Genomic DNA, 23,784 nt, shown 5'->3' with positions numbered 1-23,784 from the left:
AAAGTCTATACCCGAGTCCAATTTATTATCTATGACCTTACAATGCCCTAACAGCTAGCTTGTGCGAAGCGAACAACGCATGTCATAAGATCAATAACCAATATTTTTGTGTCTACTAGAAACCTCTGTTAAAATAATGGTGTGGCCCGCGGTTTCACCCACTTATTTGTACCCCTTGCATTGAAAGCTGCACATCCATGAATAGTTAATCTGAGTAAAAAAGCATATGCTATGCTTTCCAAACTGGTACGAGGCCTTCAGGCGGTCGAATTCACGATCCAGAGATCGCTATAGGCAAGATCGCTATAGCGACCAATTTAGTCGTAATTTCGACCTCTGTTCTAACCTTGCAGAACCGTAGTGTTCTGCGGAACACAGTTTGAGAAACGCTTGAGTAGGCTGTGCTAAACCGGAAAGATTTCAATCATTCGTAAAATTCTAGATCCTTACAGATCGACAGGTATCGGTGGCAACATAGCATGTGATAGCCTGGACATATAAATAATTCATACAACATATAATAATTTTTCATTTCAGTCAGTTCTCATGATGACAATAGTATGGTGGCACATCTTCTACTCTCCCAAAGATGTCATTTATAATTTGTTGTCATGGAAACCAGCGATGTTAGTGATTGTTCTGGGAAAAGAAATGATCCGAACAAGAAAAATTATAAAAGGTTTGCTATATATTTGTTTACACTTTCTAATATTTGATGTTTGTTTAAAATTTGCATCAAACTTCGCAATTCCAGCAATTTAGGAATGATTTTCATATTTATATCAGGGGAAAGGAATGTTGATAAGACAGCTTAATAATATGGCGTACCTTCGCCTCTACTTCAGTTACAAGTCTGTGCTGGGTATGGTGTAAGTTAGCCAGTCATTTGTTTCAGATTTCAGGACAAATTTAATTTGTAAGAACTTTATTTCATGACACCCTGAAATATGCTGTGTTCCACAGTCTCCGTCTCGGTTCTCAGTTAAGGCCAGCATATATTTAAGCATTGGTACATGTGCTGCGAGCTGGTATGAATGCCAAGCGTTGCTCTCATGTTATTCCAAACATCGTTCTCGTAATTCCGGTATTTCTGAAGGTATTGTTCACTTCAAAAAATAATTTTGTTTCACTACGATTCTTACACGACAACACTTTATTTCGCTGTGCTCATCTGCACGTATGTGCAATTATTGGAATTTTACTCTCTTGTTTTTTCAAACAATTATTTTCGTAATTTAGGAGTGAAACTCGGTCGTGGAGCTTTCCCTGACTCTCTCTTGATCTGTACTATTCTTGGAATGTTTGGAGCCTGCGGAGGGGGGTTCGTCAAAAATGCTGCAACGTTTGTGAGGAAACAATGGATGGAATCATGAGACCGTGAAATCTATTCATTTGTCGACGTGAGTATTGATTTGTTACAAATCGAGACATAAAAATTACGGTAATTATTACGGTAGTTAGTGACTGTGCTATGGAGTTTCAATTTACACATGCGAGCAGTAGTAAAGATTTTGAAATCTTTAGAGCAGACAGACAATCAACGTTTACAATTCCAAAAGAGTTTAAATATAGATTTCACCATGAAACAAAATTCAATGTTTTGACTCCAATTTCTAAATATCACTAAAATAATAAAAGTTAATAAGATGCTATGAGCTAGTGCTACTAAAATTTGTGGTAACTCTGGCTCCATCTAACCCGGTAGGCTTTGCTCCATGGCTTCGACTCCAGCCCTGATAGTGGCATTCATACATTTTCTAAAATGAAAGAACCCGTTATTAGTGAGCTTGATACATAAGGGAACCCGTTCTAGAATTCTGAATTGCTCTTTGGGAACGTGAAATGGTTTTCTAAGATGAGGGAACCAGTTTGACACAAAAGAGAACCTGTTCTTACAATTTTGAATTTAATTACTAGCAATTTACCATAATATCCTATTTTTTTCAGAGTAACAAAGCTCAGCCTCCTGTTCTCTCTACTTTACAATCTACAACTTCTAGGAATCCTGCCGATCTCATTCAACACTGTTGTTCTTCTACAACTAACTGTGATGTTCCTGATATCGGTAGGATATAATGGATTATAGGCAATTAGCCCATGATTTAATATGGCCTGCTGAACTTAAGTGAAATAGATTAACACTTTGTGTTTTTACCTTTTTGCGTTCTAATACGGCCAGGCCAATTGGATTCTCCCGTAACGTGTACCAGGTTAAGGGTTATTCTCTACAGCAGGCCTGCCTAATGTCTTTTATGGTTGCGATCCACTTTCACATTAGAAAGTTTTTTGTAGGATGCAAACTCAAATACCAGCCAAGTTTTGATTTACCTTGGAAATAAAATAGTTTATTTACATAATGAATCAAATCCAAAAATACTGAGTAGAGCAGGCAAAATATTTGAATATCGTATTGATATCAAAATATTAGAGCTGCAGTTTACTATTCGAATATCTGGTAACACATTACCTGGGCATGTCACTGAAACAAATTCTTGCCTTGTATTTGTATGTATTTGTATGTATTTATTCCCTCCCATTAAATAGTCTTCCCATTAAAAAAAAATTACAAACTTATTTATAGTGCTGGCCTTGGAATTCCCTGCAGGATTCGAACCTATGAACTCATGCAGGTTAATTAGAGGTTATATAGCAGGCATTCAAGTCCTATGACACGTTTAGACCAACTCTACATATAAAAAATTAACAAATTCTCGTTATTCCAGGCTTTATCCAAGTTTGGCGTCAACTTTGATCCGTTCCATCGAGTTGAGAAGATTACCACAAGTTGTGTGATAGATTATTCTGCGTATGGGGGAGCTGAGGAAGAAAAATCCCCTCAGAAAAAAGCCGGGGAGGAAAAATCCCCTGAAAAGAAAAAAGATTCTTTGAAAAAGAAAGAATAAGTCCACAGGTTTTCAAATTTAATTTACTTCCTGTAATACATCGGATTATCTGTTTAATTTAAATCAGGGTATTTTTTTTCCGATATTGAAACTTGTATTTCCCTCTTTCAACGTTAATTTCAACAGTTTTTATAATTCTGTATTACAAATCCCCACGCATTGCATTAATGCAATTTATGATTGTGTGACTGTATTATAAATAATAAATTATATATTATTATAACGCAGCTAAAATTTTAACTTAGTCTTCCCTCTCTCAATGTTCATTTTGTTAATTTATTTCATTTTTTAAAACAAATATTTTTTTATTTAAATGAGTATATTACAATCAATTGTTTCAAATACTTTAGTGCAGCGTTTCTCAAACTGTGTTCTGTTCCACATGCTTTCTGAAATTGTTCTGAGGAACCGGGACGAAATTGGTCGCCATGGCGATCTGCAACTGGTGACAAACAGTTGAACAGACCTTGCTATCTGGGAAGTCCGGGAAGATATGCATTTTACCATATTCAATTGTTTCATCGTCTAATAGCCGTAATAAGCCTATGCTGATTATTGAGTCGAAATAAACTTATACTAATCTCGTAGTGGCCAGTCTTTGAAAGAAAGTAAACATGAGGAACCCGATACCCGAATCCATGTTTGTGCATAGACTGTCAAGGGCTGTTGGTATTTTAATCAAGCTCAAAAATTATGTGCCATTGAGTGTTTTACGAACTGTTTATTTTTCATTCTTCCATTCAATATGGTATTGTCTTATGGGGTTCAGCATCAAAACCGCGCTGTCAGGACTATATCAAATGTGCCGTTGCGAACCAGACTTAGTCCACTATTTTGAAACTGAATAACTTATTTCACTATGAAATAGGGAAAATCATGCATAAATTCTCCTCAGCGAGTTTACTTGAATCGTTTGCGTCATATTTCACCGATTGTAGTAGCCTATATTCGTATAATACACGATCCTCTTTATAAAATTCATATTTTATTCCAAGAGCTGACACAAAATTCTCCCAAGAATCAATCAAGTGCACTGGTCTAAAAAATTTGGAATCAAATTCCTGAATCTATTAGATTGGCTTCCTATGTGAAATTTAAAAAAAGTTACCTAAATTTTCTTGTTGAGGATTACTAGAGTATAGTTATAATATTCAATAATGATTAAAACGTTTAACTGTCCATCATATAATGGTCACATTGCCACTGTTTGCTTACCATCTTTCAATTTTCAAACTAATTTTAAATAATTTTTCTACAATTCACTTATTTTTTTTGGCTATTATTATCTGTATTGAGAGTATACCTGGTTTAAATATTTGGTAGATAACTAGTCGACGGTTACTTCATATTTTTTTCTCAATAATTATTTATCTGGAATGGGTGGTGGCTGACTTTGATGACCTTAGGTCGTATCCAGTAGTGGGATTCTGCCGGTTCGCACCGGTTCTGTAGAACCGTCTCACAGAATTTTATGAGAACAGCGAACCGGTTAGCATTACTGGTTACTCTCAATGACTTTTTGTAACAGAATCGGGTGAAAAAAAATATGACTTTTGTGATGGAACCGACTGACAAAAAAATTGAATCCCACCACTGGTCGTATCGCCATCTCCCAGTCTTCTCCTGACTTTTTTTTTGTTTAAACAGTGATTGTATTAAACAGTATTGGTTTTCGACATCTCCTTTCACCCTGGAATACGACTTTTTTATATTTCCTTCAATTTGTGTATGTATAGTTGTACTTTCAGCATGTTGAAGAAATAAATTACTGATTACTATATTTACTAACTCACTCCTTTATTTTTAGCTTTGCCGCGAATTGAAAATGTTTCATCTCAAAGAAGTGGATCCGACATTCTCTTGACTTGGAATGAAGTATCTGACAGAAACGTTCTATACAACATAGAAATCTACTGTGGTGATGACAAACATGGAAAGACTCACACTACAGAAGTTCCTCAGTATAGAATGAAGTCACCCACACTTGGTAAAACATATCAATTCCAAGTCTGGGCCAAGAATGAATGGGGAAACTCTGGCATCAAAACGCAGTCAAAGAATGGTATAAAACAACAATGGTATGTAACAATTTATTCCAGTTTTGTCATGGATTATATCCTAATCGACTAGCACAGGGGTGTGAAAATTGTGGCCCGTGGCCCACGAAACGAGTTTTTAGTTTAGTTTATCTGGTACGTGCGGGCATTCCAATCTCTTTGCGCCGCAAAGCCTATACTGTACCAGTACCTGGGTGCCACTGCCATATTAGCAACACCAGCTAGCAGAATTCTGTTGCCAAATACACACTGCTGAGAAAACATAGCAAAGGCACGGCCTGCAGCCTTACCTGGTTACTTGTATCTGGCCCTCCTGTAATAAAGTTTGCACACCCCTGGACTACAGCATGATATTGAAATTAAAGCAAACCAAGTAAGAATTACAGTATGCACTAAATTGCGACTATTGGGATTTACAGCAATCACTCTATAGCAGTGGTTCCCAAACTGGGGTCTGCTGACCCATTGGGGGCTGTGAAGCACTTTTGGAGGGTCCGCGAAACAAATCTGTAATATGGCTATTAGCTTGATAATACAAAAATTGAGTGCCTAAACAAATACACATTTATCGCCTTTTGCAATCACTGCTAGAGACACTGATTCTTCACTTTATGTTTCGATCACACTGCCCCATTGTATTGTCACAGAGCTGTGGGCCTGTGATATCACAGAGAGAGTTCAATTCATGCCACCACAGGTATACTAACTGCAGTGCTGTAGCTAACGCTGCCCTTTTACCAAATATCGAAACAGACTGGATGTCACACTCACACATGTCATTAGAGTTGCGCTTTATATTCTTTTGTTCGGTTCACTATACGGCGCGTTGATTTTTTTGTTGTGATCTTTTAATGTTTTGGTGCACATGACCGGGAATCGTTAAAAAAATTGCGAGGGGTACGTCATGGAATTTTTTTCAAAAAATTTAGGAACCACTGCCTTATAGCAAAGTTGGTCAACTCGTTGATCGCCGCGTCCCGGGTAGTCAATATCATCTGATATTGGTTGAATTCAATGGGTGAATGGGTGGGCCAACTGAGTGAATTCAATAACATACCACAAAAATACAACATACACATACAGTATTTGAGTCTGGGCAAGTTCTATAGAGCATATTTTTACGTAACAAAAATGAGTTTTACCACTGCCAAGGTTTGAAAATGACACACCGAATACTGTGTGTCTTGCTGACAAAGAATGCTACGATACTTTCTGCAGTATGCAAAAATATTGTCTCATTTTAAAAGTAGTATGATGAAATTTATTTGCAACTGGCATCAGAATCAGTGGCGCAACCAGCGGGGGGGTTACGGGGGTCGTGTCCCCCCCGTTGGAAATTCATTTTTTTTTATTACTGTCCTACGTTCAAACAACGTCGTTCTACCGTCATAACAATCCGGTGAAAACTACTTTTTTCTAGCGCTTTATCACCTCGACGTAATTTAACACCGCCCGACTTCAATCATACCTTTTTGCTGTTAGTTACGTAATAATCGCTATCCCCGCGTATATGTTTGTATTCGAAAATGTGATCTGTTACCTCAAAAAAGTAGAAATCGCGCGCTGTCGATGCGAATTGAAAGCGACAATAGCAGCTCTCTCTCTTGTGACGAATACTCTCGTGCTTCATCATCTTGACGCAATGTAACGCCGCCCTTCTTCATGTTATAATAATGCACTAGAAACTCTGAAAATCTGGATACGAAAATTATTTTCGGAAAAATATTGCTTCGATTAACCTAAGATTTTCTACATATGAAAGGCCAAAAACCGAAAACGCCGTACACATCCTACCGCCCCCGTCCACGTTCTGAATTAAAAACACGGTGTGTGGCAATGTGGCACAGCAGTAACTAAGAGTCGTCGTGAAAAGTTTTCAATAAACTCCGACTTGAAGTGCTGATAAGACGTCGAGGACGTTTTTGGTTGAAATTTTTTTACATATGTTATCGTATATTTCAATTTAGTTAAGATATTTTGTGCGCCTCGGCAATAAACCTAAAAGCATATCCTGCCCTAATTAATTGTTTTCATCCTCAGTTACGAAAGTTATCGAACTTAACGAGAAATTTTTTAATTTCCGCAATCTATAAAATAGCTTCTAAATATTATTTGGTTTCTATCGGAGATTTTATCGTTCTACCGACGTCGTTGATAACAATATCGTTCATTTTAGGTTGGAGGTATTGGTTTATAATCAAAAAATTATAACACATAACATGAAAAATTTAAATCAACGCCGACTCAAAAAGTAAAACACGTTTTTCCATCTTTATTCTATGGCGGACGGAAACTTGGGAATCGGGTTTAACTAATTTGATTATGATGACGATGGTAAACAAAAGTACACAAACATACCATACCGTTCTTAGTTTTTAGTCGTTATTTCTCTGTCCTTTCTTCTTTCTATGTGCATATTAAGACCATGAAACTTGTTTTATTTTTGAACTCTGCGCTGATTTGAATATTTCATGTCGGCTGTTATGTATTTTTGTTTGTAAATGAATACCGCTAACTTAAACTGAACGATGTTGTCATCAACGCCGGATGCCGACGAAATCCGCGATAGATATTAAATACTATTTAGAGCTATTTTATACGCGCTAAATTACAAGTAATGAAAAAATTTCCTGTTATGTTCGGTCACTATCGAAACTGAGGATAAAAACAACTAATTAAGACACAATTTGCCGGGGACGCCTAAACCATCTCGACTAAGTTAAAATACACGATAAGAAAATATTTTCAATCAAAACGTCCTCGAAGTCGTATGTTCTTCAAATCGGCGTTTATCGAAATTCTTTCATGTCTGCTGTAATATATTGCCGAACCACACATGGACGACGACGCTAGGATATGTGCGCCATATTCGGGATTATTATAAACACAAAAAAAGAGTATTTGAAGTTTGCGATATTTGAATTTAAATTCGATTTGGACATCCCTGCATTAAATTAGTCAGTTTTTAGTTGTGTTTCCAAAAATTAGTTGTAAATCAATTATTTTAATTGTCATTATGTCTTCCGGTGAGCTTCAGTTTAGTTTAGAATTTTTCTGGGGTTAGAGTCGGGAAAAGGTCCATTCGCAAGAAGTGCATTTTGTTTTTAGTCTTGACGAATTCACCCAACGAGCAAGGCGCGGCACGAGGGAAACGCTGGAATTTATTCAAGCCGTGTTTCACTATCCACGAGGCGCAAAGCGAGGGAAACGTTGAAAATAATTAACAGCTTTTCGTTAGCAATTCATTCGCTGGAATGTAATGAGCGGCGTTTTGCTACCCACGATGTGCAAGACATAGCGAAGCGCCGTTAATGAACGAGTGCAAGGTAAGCGAAAGGCTGGGATTTAATCGATGGCGTTTCTCTTTTAACCACGAGCAATTTATCGTGTTTCAGCGGGGCGACACCTAGTGGCGTTGCGACTTACGTCGTGGTTGCACTGTGTAAATTCCGGTCGGACCCCCCGTTGAAAACGGCCTGGTTGCGCCACTGATCAGAATGTCTAATTTTTTTTAATTCCAAGCGAGCAAAGAATTACTTTTAAAGGAAATTTTAAATTAGATACCAAAGTTTGAGCAGTCATGTAACATTTATGGTTTGAGAATATTTATTTTTGCTGTTTAGATAATACATGATTACTTGGCAAAGTTTCTCTAGGACTTTTCAACACTTACAACTAAAAAATTGTACCTCATATTTGAATTGTATGATATGAATAAATCTAAAACGAATGATGAAACATTTACTTAGGATACAATTACTTAATCAAATTAACAACTTTTATAAAAATACAAATTTTGAGTCCATTTTATTGGCTGCTTATTGGCAGCGATGGTGGTTTTTTTGCGTGTGTGCGGTTATCTGCATATTCAGTACCCATTGCCCACCTAATTCATCAGACCCCAGGTGATGATCATGAGATTTGAATCCGATACATAATAATCTGCGATGTCAACACAGTTAAGTCAAACACTTTAACGACCAGTCCATCGCACCGGCCTGATAACAACTTAGTTAGAACTACCAGGGTTTAAAAAAAATAACGCAAAATTAACAGACGTTAAGATGAAATGCTACTTAAAACATTTTAACACCTTTTAAAAGCTTTTTATACTTATATTTATAGAACGCAGAGAACCTCCACCTATCAACTTTGCTGGAGCAAATATTGGGAATCTGCATCTACCGGAGAGAGGAAATCAGAACAATCAGCAAATAGTAAGATTTGGGTAATATTTATCCTCAACTTTCTATAATGATATTTCAAAATATTCAATATGTATGTTTTCAATCATCTCCTACAAGATGTAATAGACAGTTACAGGCTCGGTTGTGTGGTGCATCATGCTAAGCGATATGAATACACTTGGTTCCACCCCTTTGATTACCCTGTGGGTTTGCAGGTTCGAATCCTGTGGGGGATAATTATGTGTGAGAGGATTGCTGGACTCTTCGGCGCTGCAGGGTGTTTCACGTAGCTGCGTAACCGCTGGTCATTTATGGCTTCCTCCACCATCAAGTTCATGCAATTGGAAATATTGACTAACTAACCCCATACTCTACATAAGATAGACTGATAACAAGACGAAAGGCTGTGGTTCGTCATATGATTAAGCAGTGTTATCGGCTTTTCCTCCCCCGAGATAAACGTGCAAAACCTATCCTAATTCATGTTGATAATAAGCCCCAAAATGTGATGTCACTATGCATATTAGAACTTTGCTATACCAGGGGACCAGAAACTGTTGGATATTCAATCACTAAGCCATATGAAATATTAATCCCTAAATTTGAATGATATTTGTCTGCGTTTTTATAGCAGGTAATAAAGATAAAAAATATGCTAGGTAGTAATATTGAAATTTTTTTAAGGAGCAAAATGAACAAGAAGAAGCTGGTGCAGTAGGTGGAAACCAATACAACATGAAGGTGATGACGGTACGTGAAATACCATTTACTAAAACAGCAAACTTGATTTCTTGTCTTTTATATTCTCGAAATAGTTTGTGGAGTCATATTAGATCAGTGGTTCGCAATCTTTGATAATTAGAATGAAAATTACCATTTAGTAACAGAAAACAGCATCATCAATCATTGGTACTACAATCAAAATTATAGATAGTGATACAAATAACACTAGCATTTTTTAATAGTTCTGTGGCCCACCTCAAAATCTTTTCGTGGCGCAGCAGTGGGACATGGCTCACTGGTTGAGAACCAGTGTATTGGGTGAAACAATAACTCATTTTGTCTCCTATTTTTGCTATGTTCACTGTACAGTGAGTAATTGCCTTCGTTTTTTGAATGTTGTCTTTACATATCTGCGGACGATCAATTACCCCTGAAATATTATTTTATTTGCAGGAATTCAACCAGGTTTTTCCTCAAGTTCATTTTTAACAAACAATATTCAAGATTTGTAATTGTTGCTAATCTAATGCCTTATTCAAACATCACATAGAAAATTGTTATGATACTTCTCTACTGAGCCCAATTTTTAGAGTCATCTGAATGAAATTTTTTTTTTCAGATTCCGATGATCTTGAGAATTTTCCCAAACTGACCACATTCTAAAGACATTGCTAAGATACAAATGTTTCATCAACATGTTACTGTTAATTTCGTATATTCAACATTAAATTTCTCCAATAATCTCAGACTGAAAGACGAATGATCCTGTGGTATCCTGCAACACATTATGGACATGCATATGTAGTGAAGGGAATCAAATATTAGTAATATTAACTCTTAAAGACTAGATAGTCTAGTCCAGTAATAGTAGAATTAGGGGAAAATTTTATAATTTTTTTTTCGTGTGAAATGCTGATTTTGCATAGGCTTGGATTGTGAAAACATAGTAATTGACTCTTAGTCATATGCACAACCCTTCAGCAACGATTTCGGCAATTTAGGTCATCCCTCACAAGATTTGACCTCTTGAACTGACCTCAGAGCATTTTGTAAAATTCTGCACCAAATTCTGACTTGCATGTTTTGTCATACAAATTCTTGTCATTCCATATTTTTTTTTATTATTTTTTCCTATTAGTTTTGAAAATTAGGTTGGGTGCTGCATTAATGCTTCAGCTTCTTATGTACTATTTTTAGTGAGTCATAACAAACTCACTTTAAGCTTTTCCAGATATCATGTGTATTGTTTTTATGTCGCCCTCATTCAGAAATTTTTGTGTAATTCTAATTTTTATGGTATGTCAACAACTTTCATTATTTAGGTCAGGTTTTGAGTTTTTTCTTATAATTGACAACTGCTGTACTTATTCTTGCTGTATATCAGTTTACTTTGCCACTCCACATTTTTGCTTGAATTTTAAAATATATAAAAATAATAAAAACTATAAAAATCAATAAAAATTATAAATAAAAAAAAATCCAAGTTATTAACCTATATCGTAACTCGTTTCAAATAGCCATTGTTCGAATTTTTATTAATTTTTGTTGTGAAATGCATTATTACCTTTTGCTTTTATGTTTTTCAATTATTGTCAACCACTGATATCTATTATTTCTGTGTGAATTTATGAAATTCTGATTTGTCGGCAAACCCGCCATAAATTATGCATTTCATGACTGTTATAATAACAGTCGGACTGGAGTGATTAATTTTTGGCTCAGTGTTGTGGTTTGATATTGTGTTCCGAAAACTTGGTAGCTAAGGACTCTACTGGAGCCCAGTGTAACTTTGCCCCTAATCTATGTAAAGTATTAAGAAATGTCCATTATGAATTCTAGTAATATTATAATAGTGATACATGTAGAATATTACAATGATGTTTTGTTTTGCAATGCCTATTACGAATTTCCATTTTTTTGTTTTGTGTGAGTCAGGTTTTTAAATTTTCATGTACTGCAATCCGCTTTTCTTGTTCATCATTATTCTCTATACCTCCGTGTGTTTTCTCTAAGTTTTAAAAAAGTAAAAAAAAAGTGAAAATAGTCAAAAAATAATGAAAAAAAAAATTTCATGATTTCCCTAAATATGAAAAAGTAAATAAAATAAACAGCAAAAAATTAAAAAAAATTTCGTGTATCCCATAAATTTAAAAATGTAAATGTGAAATGAGCTTATAGTTTCATGATACAAAATGAAATGATCAACATAACACTTTGGCCTGCATAATCTAACAGGTCTTCGTCAAAAGTGCTTCGATTTTCTTTTTATTCTATGTGGTATTTTGTTAATTGTTGTAGCATCTGTATAATAAATAATCAACGTGATAGAACCGGGCTCCATGCCCAAGAGCCTGATTGCCTACAACTAGAATTTTGCGAGTTACATGCTGTTCGGATCTCATGGAGTTTAATTTTGTGGGAGAGACTAGCAGATCTCAACTGGTAGGTTGGTTGAGGAAATCAACCCATATTTTACTAGCAACTAATCACCTGGGTTAGTGTTTGGACGGTAGGGCATCATTCATCATATAGCTAAAGCCAAGGAATTTTATTTTTATTTCATCCAAAATAAAGAGGAATAATTATTTCAAAATCAAGTACTTGAAATTGCCATTTTTCGATAACCTGAATGTTTATTACGACAAGACTTTCATGGTGATGCTGGCAGCCTTGGCTATCAGAAATCAGAGTATCAAAATGCGAATGATGTCGAATGGACAAGCAGCAATGCATATCCTAGAACTTTTGTTTTTGGCAGTTCGACACGTTGAAAATGGATGCGACTTTTGCGAGACGTCAACCGCTATATGTAGCCTATCTGAATAAGGAATAATGTAGCGGCAGATCTCACCCTTAAATGCGGTAGACGTCACGCTAAAGTCGCATGTGACAATGATTAGTGCAGGGTTTCCCAAACTGTGTGACATGGCACACTAGTGGGCCGCCAAGGTCTTGAAAGCGTGCCACGAATTTTCACAAAATTCCTGAGATTTTTTCACAATAATTAACGATGCAACATGAACTTTATCACATTGCAATCAGTAATGGATGTAGTTCGGTACCACACATATTATAGGGTGACCCAAAAAACAAAACCCAGTCCATTTGGAACATACTGTATGGATTCCGTTTTTTGGGTCAACCTGAATAAAGATTTATTATTCAATGTTTTATTATATGTTCTCAATACGCCTCGTTGGGCATGGCCTACCGTTAAGCAGTAATCAATGATCAACTTTTATAATTGGATTTGGTGTAGAGAGGAAATCCAATAATCATATGGCGAACCGTGGACTCTTGTTCGGTGAACAGTACATGTACAAAGAGCTGATAGGTCATTAACATTTACGTTTTTTCAAATCTTGAACTTTCATATCCATCCCGGGGAAGGGGAAAACTGATATTACAACTTGGCTATATGGCTAGCTACTGCCTCTGGTCCCAATTACAGATAGTCCATGTCCGATACAAGGGTAAATTGGTTTCTGATGGTTATACTTATAGAATATGATTTACATATTATATTATATTTAGGAAAACCGGTGAAACGAATTAATCATATTGCGAATCAGGACCTCTCATCCGGTTACCAGTCCATGACGGGTATGGGAATAGTTGGCCGGTTATTTGTACAAAGCGCATGTACCTGTAACATCTGATTAGGCGACACTTACTTTTTTCATATCTCGGACTTTCCTGTTTATCCCGTGGAAGAGAAAAACTTGACCATATGGCTAACCATGGCCTCTGGTCCTATTACCAATCTATGTCAGGTACGGGTTAGTTGGTCAGTTAGTTTGTTTCAGATGCATGAACTTGGTGGTTATAGGATGGGATTTAGATATTTATCACGGGGTAGAGTAAAGCCGTTAAGACGAATTAATCATATTGCGAAAACACAGCCTCTCGTCCGGTTAACAGTCCATGACGTGTACTGGTATGGGAATGGTTGGCCAGTGGACCCGTGGTATCTGATAGTTCAACATTTACCTTCTTTAATTGGACGTACATGTTTATCATGCGGAAAAAACTGATATGACAACTTGACCATATGGCTAACCACCAATCCATGTCAGATACAGGGTTAGTTGGCCAGTTATAGGACGCGATTCAAATATTTATCTTAGGAGAGAGAAAAACTGATAAGACAACTTAATCATATGGCTATCCACGTTCTCTCATCCGCTTACCAGTCCATGACAGGTATGAGAATAGTAAGCCAGTTATTTGTACAAAGCTCATGGACTTGTGGCATCTGATAGGTCAACATTTTGGGTGTCGCTGCTTGATAACCATTTTTGGTTCTCCGCGACTCCTCTTCTTAATATTCAATATGTGTATTCAATATTACTCGTTAAACAGTGTATATTATTTATACTGGATGGGTAAAACAAACTTGACTATGCCATACCACGACCGATTGGCCTGTTACCAATCCATGTCAGGTATGGGAATTGTGCAGAATAGAGCAGATGTGATTGAACGTGGAATACTTCTTGAACTGGAAACTACAGGGGTTGACTATCACAGGCTGAAACTGATGGAAAAGTTCAAAGGTCGGGATCAGAATTTCTATGTGCGCTAGCTTCAGTGAGCAAAAGTTATCCAGATATACACTAGGTGGCAATAGAGAACAGAAAAATCGCTAACACGAACTTGAAACTATTTGTCAATGACTACAAGAACATTCTTTATAATTGTACCGTATACTGGGAATTTTTTGTGCAGTCCATTATAAAATGTAATGTTGACCATTAACAAGTGTTAATTTTGATAAACAAGTCAATAGTAATTGGTAAACTCGACTTCAGATTATTCAGCCGCGTGGAGGCAACATTCAGCGTATCCATGACGACTAAATTTTAATTTCCGGTATATAGCGGATTTTTTTTCAAATTTAATTGCTGGTATTATACTGTTATAGTCTCCATTTTCTGATTTGTGTTCTTTGTTTCTGTTTACCTTAGGTTAGGCTATTGCCTCTACCTTTCTGGTCAAAAATATCAAGTATTTTGTGGCGTCTAGAGCTGCCGCAAAACCATGGCGGGATTTCCAAACCATGGCCGCTATGACCAAACCCAAGGCGACTGACTTTTTAGCTGTCACAAACCAATAGTGAGCTGCCGGGGTTAGGGTAGCAAATCGAATACTACCAATTTTGCTGCCGTAACCACGGCATGTCGGCTGTAATAGCAAGGCTGCCCCTGATGGTGATAAATATTGGGTAAGTTGGAACGCTTTTCTTATTAATACAGTTTTGATGTATTTGGGGTTAGGTTTTTAACGTAGATATAATTCCGCATAATAGACTAAAATATTGTACATTACTTTGTGAAGATACTGGTATTAGCGCGATAAAACCCTGGCAAGAAATGCGACTGTACGTTTGTGGCAGGAGCTGCCATGAAGTGGTAAGAACTGCAACTCCCCGTACCAGTACTAGAATTGTTGAGATACTTAGGATAGGTTAGGCATTTACATATTTATGCCAGGGGAGAGGAAAGCGGATATACTGCTTAACCATATGGCAAACCACGGCCTCTCGTCCAGACAACTATTCCGATTGCATGGACTTGATGGTAAAGGTAACTGACCAGCGGTTATGTGAACCATCCTACAGCGGCGAAGAGTCCAGCAATCTTTTCAAACATAATTATCCTCCAAAGGATAATTATGCGAAATGCGAACCTATTGAAATTGTTTACCAGTTATACTTACCTACCGTATACCTGGCTAACTTGGGATGCCTTGTAATTTCGTATAAAGTTTTCAATCGTTTGTCATATTGTGCTTCTGGCAGTTTCTATAGTGAGTCCTTATATATCTAAATCTGTTATCATATTCAATCGCGCAATTTAATTTATTTTTGTGATCAAAAAAATTATGTTTCACGATAGAACTGACCTTCCGTTTTCGAGCGGCTCAAATCGTGACTTCTACTGATGCTAAATTCCTCAAACTACTGTCTTTCGATAGAGAACGATAACTATGTATATAGAAAATTAGACTGATCGCAAAATGTCGCAGAAGACTTGAGAAAATATAGAAATTCAAATATTTTTTTATTATCAAAATAATAGCATCTGACGCACACGTTGAACTTGACGTCATGTTGCGGCATCGTTATAGATTTGACGCCAGACTTTCGGGCGCCGAATTTGTCACAATACGGTTCCGTTCCATGAATTTAACAGAGGATTACATCAATATATATATTTTAAGTTTGACGCGAATTGGACAAGAAATGGCTGAGTGATTGAAGTATAGCGAAATCATCCGAAGTTAGCCGGTTTTACGGCACCCCTTTGGGTCTGGTATAGTTTGGTACCACATGCGCTTTTAGTTTGTCCCCTTTGGGTCTGGTATAGTTTGGTACCAAATGCGCTTTTAGTTTGTCTGGCTCAACAATTTTTGCATATGTCAATCCTAACCCCCACCTGACTACGTCACCGAAAAATTACATCATTTCGACGTCACAGTGGCGTAATAAGGCCCACCAAAGTATGCGGATGGTCGTCCAAAACGCGCAGACGAGAACCCAAAATAAAACAGCTATTTCTCTCGTTTTCTCGTTGCAACGATCCCGAAGGAAAGAGATCGCTGACATTAGTCAGCTCTTTATCGTCGGCGCCGATGCCATTTGGGCGATCGAACGGGTTTTTGGCAAGCTCTATGCTGTGATTTTGATGTCGTAGTGACGTAATTTTGGATGGCGTAGTCAGGTGATGGTTAGGATTGACATGTCAAAAAAATTTTATGCTACCAGGGATGGCCATTTCCGAATACTAAACTATTCCGAATACATTCTAAAATAATGTTTTCGAATCTGGAATTCCGAATACATTCTGAAATCGAAAATAACACATTTTTGTTTTAGTTTATTAAAACCCAGTAAATTAGGAAACGATCGGTTGGAAACCGAAGACGTATCGATCGATAGTTAGGGGATCCCCCAAAACAGAAACTGCAGTTTCGATTCATCCGCTCTTGTAACTTGCGCACTGCGCATCGCACACACACACTCGGCGGGTTTCAAAATTCTCTCGCTTTACAAAAATCTAGATCACTATATCAATAATTGATTGATAACTTGCTAATTATACGACATAATTCGCCCAAAATCAATAGGCGTCTGGTCCGAGATAAGATGAATGCACATGCAAAATCTGGAGCAGATTCAATCTCGCTCTCGTGAGATATCACATGCATCTAACAGACACACAGACAGACAGACAGACATACAGACAAATACCTATCAATATACTTACCGATCTTAAGATCGATAAGTAATAAGCTTCATTAGAAATATCAGAATAAAGCCACAAACCAACAGTATATGTACACAAACTAATTGATAGTTTATAGCTATCAATAAAAAATTGTGCAGCTTGTGACACAGTAAGTTTATTAAAATTATTCACTTTGTACAAATGACCATATGAAAAGTTAGCCAAGGAGTTGTCTGACGGTTTCTATCATTGGTACCATCTACCATGATATTACGATAATAGTCAAGTCTATTGACAAAAATACTACTTGTATTCAGATAATTGTGTATATTTTCTGTGAATAATCAAATTTATTGGCAATACAGGCAACTGAAACAAGCAACAACAATCGAAAATCCATTATGCCTTTAAAAATTCTAATATTTAAGCTTAGAGTATTCTACTACCTACCAGTATATTTGTATATTAATTTATGTGAACCATATTGTTAATATGTGTAACATATTGTTGTGTTTGAAATTAGAAATAAATTAATAGAGAATAGATGACCACCACTGCTAGCCGCGCAGCCAGGATTTTCGAAATCGGAAATTCCCATTGCCGCCTGTAACACCCAAAGCGATTCCGCGCTCGTTAAAAGAGCCGTCTTTTCAGCGTATAATGATCATCCTGTTATATAAAATATTCAATCCATGACAACCACTAATGATCATCCTGTTATATAAAATATTCAATCCATGACAACTACGAGATTCTAAAATATCTTTATATATTAATTTAATGTGTCCAACGTAACTCGCGGTTGCTTCTTTTTTCATCAAAAAAAAAACATTATTATTCGGTCCACAGCGATCTGTGACCTAAAAGTACGAGATAAACTGCCTGATGTATTTAATTTTAATACGTATTTTTGCAATCTTGCCAACTCGGTATCGCCGTTAGAAAAATCTCAAATAATGATATGAAATTCTGTTAAGTGTAGTGTATAATTCATTTCATACAATGAATATACATGTAAAGTTTAGCAGTAAATTAAAAATACATATTCATCGCCGCGATTATGCCACCTGTTAAAAGAGTCTACTTTTACAACAAATGATATAACAACGAATATATATTTTTCTGTTGTGCAAAGTGATGAATTCGTGACCGATACGGGCATATTTAAAATGTCTTGCTTTATTAATTTAATTGTCTTCAATTTAACCTGCGGCTGCGTCGACAAAATAAAATCCTCACCACTCTTATATACCATTGCAATCCGCGATCATAAGAATAAAAACGTGTGGTAAACTGCCCGATTAAATAATGTTCAGATCCGAATTTTGCGAATTCGGCAAATATTTAGATGTAGGCCTACTTGTTAACAGTGACTCCCCTCAATCGAAATGCTGACACTCTGATTATTTTCAGATAAAACCGTTCGAAAAATCCATAAATCTGCTGTAACATCTCAGAAAAATTTATTTCATCACAATAAAATTGATTGAATATACTTTAGATTAATTATATTATATACATCCTCACAACCCGGGAAAAAGTCGCGTTTCAAGCCTTGTATAATGTTAACACGAAAATATTCGACGGCAATCTAAAGTAATGAATAATCAGGCAAATCGGGCCCTCAATTCGTGACGATATGTGTCTAAACGCTCGACCAAACATAATGTGTACGGTAGGCCCACGATATTTTGCGATTTTCACTGCCTAGAAAAGCGTTTTATAAATTTTCGCGGGCCTCAATAAAACTTATATTGTTTGTGGTTTTATTTTCAGTATTTTAAATTGCCGCTCTTCAATCAAAAAGTTGCGTTGTCTTTAGAAACTCGCCGCCGATGAACGTATTTACCAGATTCACAATTCCGTGCGCGTACAAAAATAAAATAATTGTCGTCGTTATCGTGGAACAAATTTGTGGAAAATTTTTGTTTTAGAGAAAATAACACAAACGTAAAGGCGTTTACGGTCTAAATAACACGTGACGCTGATGAGTGATGAAAACAATCACGCGCAAGTTTTTATCGAGAATATTTCCATTCAACGGAAACGTCTCGGAAGCGGCGTCGAAAATGTGTGACGTCAAACAAATATTCGATATTCTTATGAATGCTAATTCCGATATTCCAACGACGAGATATTCGAATACATTCGAATACTTTAATTCGAATTGGCCATCCCTGTATGCTACGCCTACTAGAAGTACGTTAGGTACGAAACTACACGAGACCCCTTGTTTTGACCCTGCAGGTGGTCACGAGACGCGCAAAAATCCATGGGCCGCAGAGATCTTTTCCAATATTTTGAGCCTGGGGCCGACCGACGACTTTTTTATTGTGATGTAAATTCATTTCGTTTGAAGCGTCGATCAACTGCAGAGGCATTAATATGATAAACCTGATGAAAAAAAGCTTGATTGAAATGGTGATTCTACTTTACAGTCCAGATTTGAAAAAGAATCACTGTCACAATTTGGATATATTTGATAACGAATATCCATCGCTATATAATAGTGCTATCAAACTGTTGTCTGTATTTTCAACCAGTTACCTATGCGTAATTGGAAAGAATCGGCTGTACACCGCTCCAGAGCAACATGTTGCAGAAACTTCTTTGAGGTCTCGTTTGCAATCCTATATTAGAAACGAAACAGCAGCTGAACTCTCACTAGACTTAATTGTGTTTGTACATGATTTGGCATGTACATGTTTTTTATGTGAAATGTTTCGTATGTACATGTTTTATATGTGCCTTTCTCACGCATAGTGGGTGCCCAGCACTGCATTTCATTATGCAAATATATAAATATTTTATGTTTCAGCCATCACAATTTTTGTCCAGCACATTATTTCATAATTTTTCTTCATGTGAAATGTTTTTAAGTGTACCTTTCTTTTGTCTTTTTTTTGCCCAGCATTGCATTATTTAGTGCAAATATATGGTATTATTCTCTGTTCTGGTCCTTTCATTTTTTTGCCGGTCCGCGAGTACATTTAATTAATTTTACCGGTTCGCCAGGGTAGGAACCACTGATCAACATTACTGACATAGCGGAGTCTAACGCTTGAACTACTAAGTCACTGAGGCTCATCAAAATAAAACTGATCTAAATGAATATTTTATTCTTCACAGGCTCGTGTGTTTTCTTTAAATCTGGGGTAAACAAAGAGTCGTTTCATGCGATCGAGAAAGCGGCGATTGTGGTTGTTTTAGACGATGAATCCAATGTATTAGACCTTGATAACGTGACAACTTTCTCAATGTTTGGACGTTCGCTGTTGCATGGAAAATGCCATAACAGGTGATTGAATTTTTTTTGAGTAATTTTTTTGAAGGGGGGAGGTCACGTTCTGAATTTTGCTGAGGTTTCTCAGGATAGATATTATTATGGGGGGGTTCGGGAGGCTCCGATCATGAGCCACCTTGAGGAAGAAGTCTTGTAAAATCTTGGGGATTTTTGCCTAAGACCCGTGATTCCCAACATAAACTCAGTTTTGCGCTTGGTATTGTGCCCTTCCTCCAACCGCTCTTTGGCCTTCATGAGGGCACTGGTTGGGAAATGTGGCCCAAGAGACATAGACGTAACATGCCAACCGCACTAAAAGGAATGAAATATATTAATAACATTAGCATAAAACAGGTCGCCTGCACAACTTATTGCACCCTGTATAAGGTGCTACGTAATGGTTTTGAAGCAAGGGTGCGGTCAGGGAGGGGGGTTTGAGAGTCGCAACCCTCTTTTTTGAAATGTAGAACAAAGCATTTCTTTGTATCATACATAAGTTGCCATAAAGACTGCTTTCTCATATTTCTTCCCTTAAAATAAAAATCATTTTATGACAGGACAAAGGTCATTTCAGTTTGACTTACGAAGCCTCGATGACGAGATTGTTCCGAGACGGGAGGAGCGAGACTGTTCGTTCATGCACGACTGAATCCTGCGCTTTTGTTCGGGCCATGAAAGATCCAGAACAAACTGTAAGTTCATTATTTTACTAACCAAGTTTTGCCCATTAGAGCGTGACTAGTCAGAATAATGTACTTGTAATAAACGAGAATCGATGCTGTTATTTCTTGGCTCAATTGAGATGAAATAGTACAAACTATTTGTGTTGTAATCTAGGTTACCAGAGACTTTCAAGTTATGTAACTGTTAACAAAGCTTTGTTTTCTCGCTCGCTCGATTCGACAATGTGCTTTTCACATCTCTTCCGCACGCGCAGCCTTGCGTTTCAATTTAGTGTCGACAAAGTTTTGTTAACGTCCCAATAACACTCTCTTAAAGTTTTTCTTTGTTCATAGCTCAGGCATCTTGGCTATTCTGTTTATCCTTTTTATATTTGAACGAGTGTTCCCACTTTTCAAATCTTTCTATAATGTTTAGAATCAGTTTTCCCATTTCTAATAAATTTTTCCTTTTCAGAATGAAGACAGAATTGCTCTTTTGAAGAAAGCTACAGAATGCCATGTATCAGGATATAAGGAGGCCATGACTGGTAAGTTATTGTGTTATTTAGAAACATTTTTTTACCCTCAATTTGAACTCAGTACCTACAAGCCACTGGCTAACGCACCCTTTTGAAATGTAAAAAAACCTTTTTGTGTAACATACATAGCAATTTTTCGCAGCTTGGAACGCTTTTTAGACCCTCAAGATAATTGAAAACCTACTTTCACCGGCATCTGGTAGAAAATGATAGCTGTTTCTGTCTAGCTTGGCTATTAAAAATTTCAAAACCCCCCTCCTTTAAAAATTCCTGGCCACGCTTCTGTAGACAAAGCTTGGTTCTGGGATACCAGGCAATGTGGTGATAAATTTTGATCGCTTTTTCTACGAAAAGGACTCTTATTTTGGTAGGAATTGTGGCGAGGTGGTTGGGATCGAGTCTCCCTTCTTGCAAAAGATCAGAATATCATTTTCTTTTATGTTTTTTTTTTCGTTTTTTTTTAAAAAAAATTTTCCGATTTATAACTTTTTCTTATTGTTTATATATTTCTACTCACTTTTTAATACGCTAACCTTATGTGATGTTTTTGTCTTCGCTATGGACAAACCTAATATGTTGTCACTGATGATTTGTAAGAGGCTGCATATTTTTTGAAGGTCTGGGTTTAATTAATTGGGCAGGCAATACTGGGAACTGGGAAGGTTCTGATTTGCTGTTGGCATTAATCCCCCCCCTCTAAAATTTCAAACACCCCCCTAATTTTGAAGTATGATACCGCACTTGATTACCTAACTTAAGTATAATTGTATTTGAATATCCAGAAGGTAGAATATTTATCAGTGCAGTTGGTCTGTCAAATACATAACACATTTTTATAAGTTACGAATAGTTTAATCGCTAATAGGAAAATATTTACCAACCTTCTAAATTCCCCCCCCCCCCTCCAAAGTGAAATGCTGAGGTACATACTGGCCGTAGGTTCCCATATCTCCACTATGTGAGAACCTCCTGTTCTAGGAGTGACAGAATCTTTCCAGTTTAGCCGATTCAATTTATTACACCCTGGGTAAGGTGCGGCGACATGATGTTTGAACTCAAACTATCGTCTAGATCCAACCCCTTAAACATTAGAATTAAAGTAAAAGCACAAATAAAGTTGGATTTCCAGATCTATTAGTCTTTATTGCTTTTCTAAACACTTGCCCCGCTTTCGTCTTTGCCTACCCAAATTTATTGCACCTCTAGATGAGCTGGTGACCAGAGTTTTTTATTCGGCCAACAAAGTCTCACACCATAAACATTAGCATAAAAGTAAAAACTAAAAGCATAAGTTGTTTTCAAAACATTTCTCGCAATGATCATTTTTCTTTTCGGTGTTTCTTATCGTGCTGGTGCAGGCTATCGCTGAAACTTAATTTTCTTTCTCGCTGTTGCAACTTAGTGCATGTTTAATTCGAAATTCACAAAATTTTGTCCCTAAAATTTTATCAAATTGGCTGTTATGGAATTAATTTCATCTGGTCACATTGACATTTCAAACCCTGCATTATTTACTCATTCGACCATGACTTCCATTAGATTTCTCAATCATGTGACTCTCTAGTCATTATCGTGAATCAAATATTTTTCTCATTTTAACCCTGCATTTTCGGTCATCATTCATCCAACCATGACTGCCATTCATTTTTCAATCATGTGGTGTTCTATTGCATATTCATATTCATCAATTTTTTGTTCAATTTAACCCGACATTTTCGTTCATCAGACCATGATGCTCCAGCCAACATTCCTAATCTCAAATTATTTGTTCATTTTGGCCCTGCATTTTTATTCCTCTGACCATAACTTTGATTAAGTGTTTCACAAATGTAAGTTCATTATATAAAAAATCATAAAGAATGTTATTATCATTCAAACCCTGCATTTTTAATCATTCAACTGTGACTGTCTTTATTTGTACCCTCCATTTTTAGTTATTAACGCATGGCTGTCTATTGTCATCAAATTCTTCATTATGTCAAAAAAAAAAATTTTTCAAAAAAGTTTTTTTTAAATCGCGAATTACAATCATGATAATAATTATTTATTTGTTTGCCACAGAAATTTGGAAATTTTCTTTGTATCTAACTAAACTAAAAAAAAAATTGTCTTGATTCCGTATATCCAGCAAACATTCAGCCCCTCTGTGAAAGCAGCAACTTGTGAATACGCAAATAGTTCCGCATCAATTTTAGTTCATT

General features: G+C 36.6%; 1 protein-coding gene across 1 annotated transcript; it reads left to right on the top strand.

Annotated features, from left to right (window-relative positions):
• Nucleotides 1-14,266: 14,266 nt before the first annotated feature.
• On the top strand, nucleotides 14,267-23,019 carry LOC144419883 (carnitine O-palmitoyltransferase 1, liver isoform-like). The gene is made up of 4 exons (XM_078110048.1): nucleotides 14,267-15,094; nucleotides 20,229-20,397; nucleotides 20,940-21,074; nucleotides 21,520-23,019. The coding sequence occupies exons 3-4, from the start codon at nucleotides 20,976-20,978 to the stop codon at nucleotides 21,676-21,678; spliced, it is 258 nt and encodes an 85-aa protein (XP_077966174.1). The 5' UTR covers nucleotides 14,267-15,094; nucleotides 20,229-20,397; nucleotides 20,940-20,975; the 3' UTR covers nucleotides 21,679-23,019.
• The last annotated feature ends 765 nt before the right edge of the window (nucleotides 23,020-23,784 follow it).

This window comes from Styela clava, chromosome 2 (assembly GCF_964204865.1).
Source record: "Styela clava chromosome 2, kaStyClav1.hap1.2, whole genome shotgun sequence".
Lineage (NCBI taxonomy): Eukaryota > Metazoa > Chordata > Ascidiacea > Stolidobranchia > Styelidae > Styela > Styela clava.
This window is presented reverse-complemented; position numbering and strand designations above follow the sequence as displayed.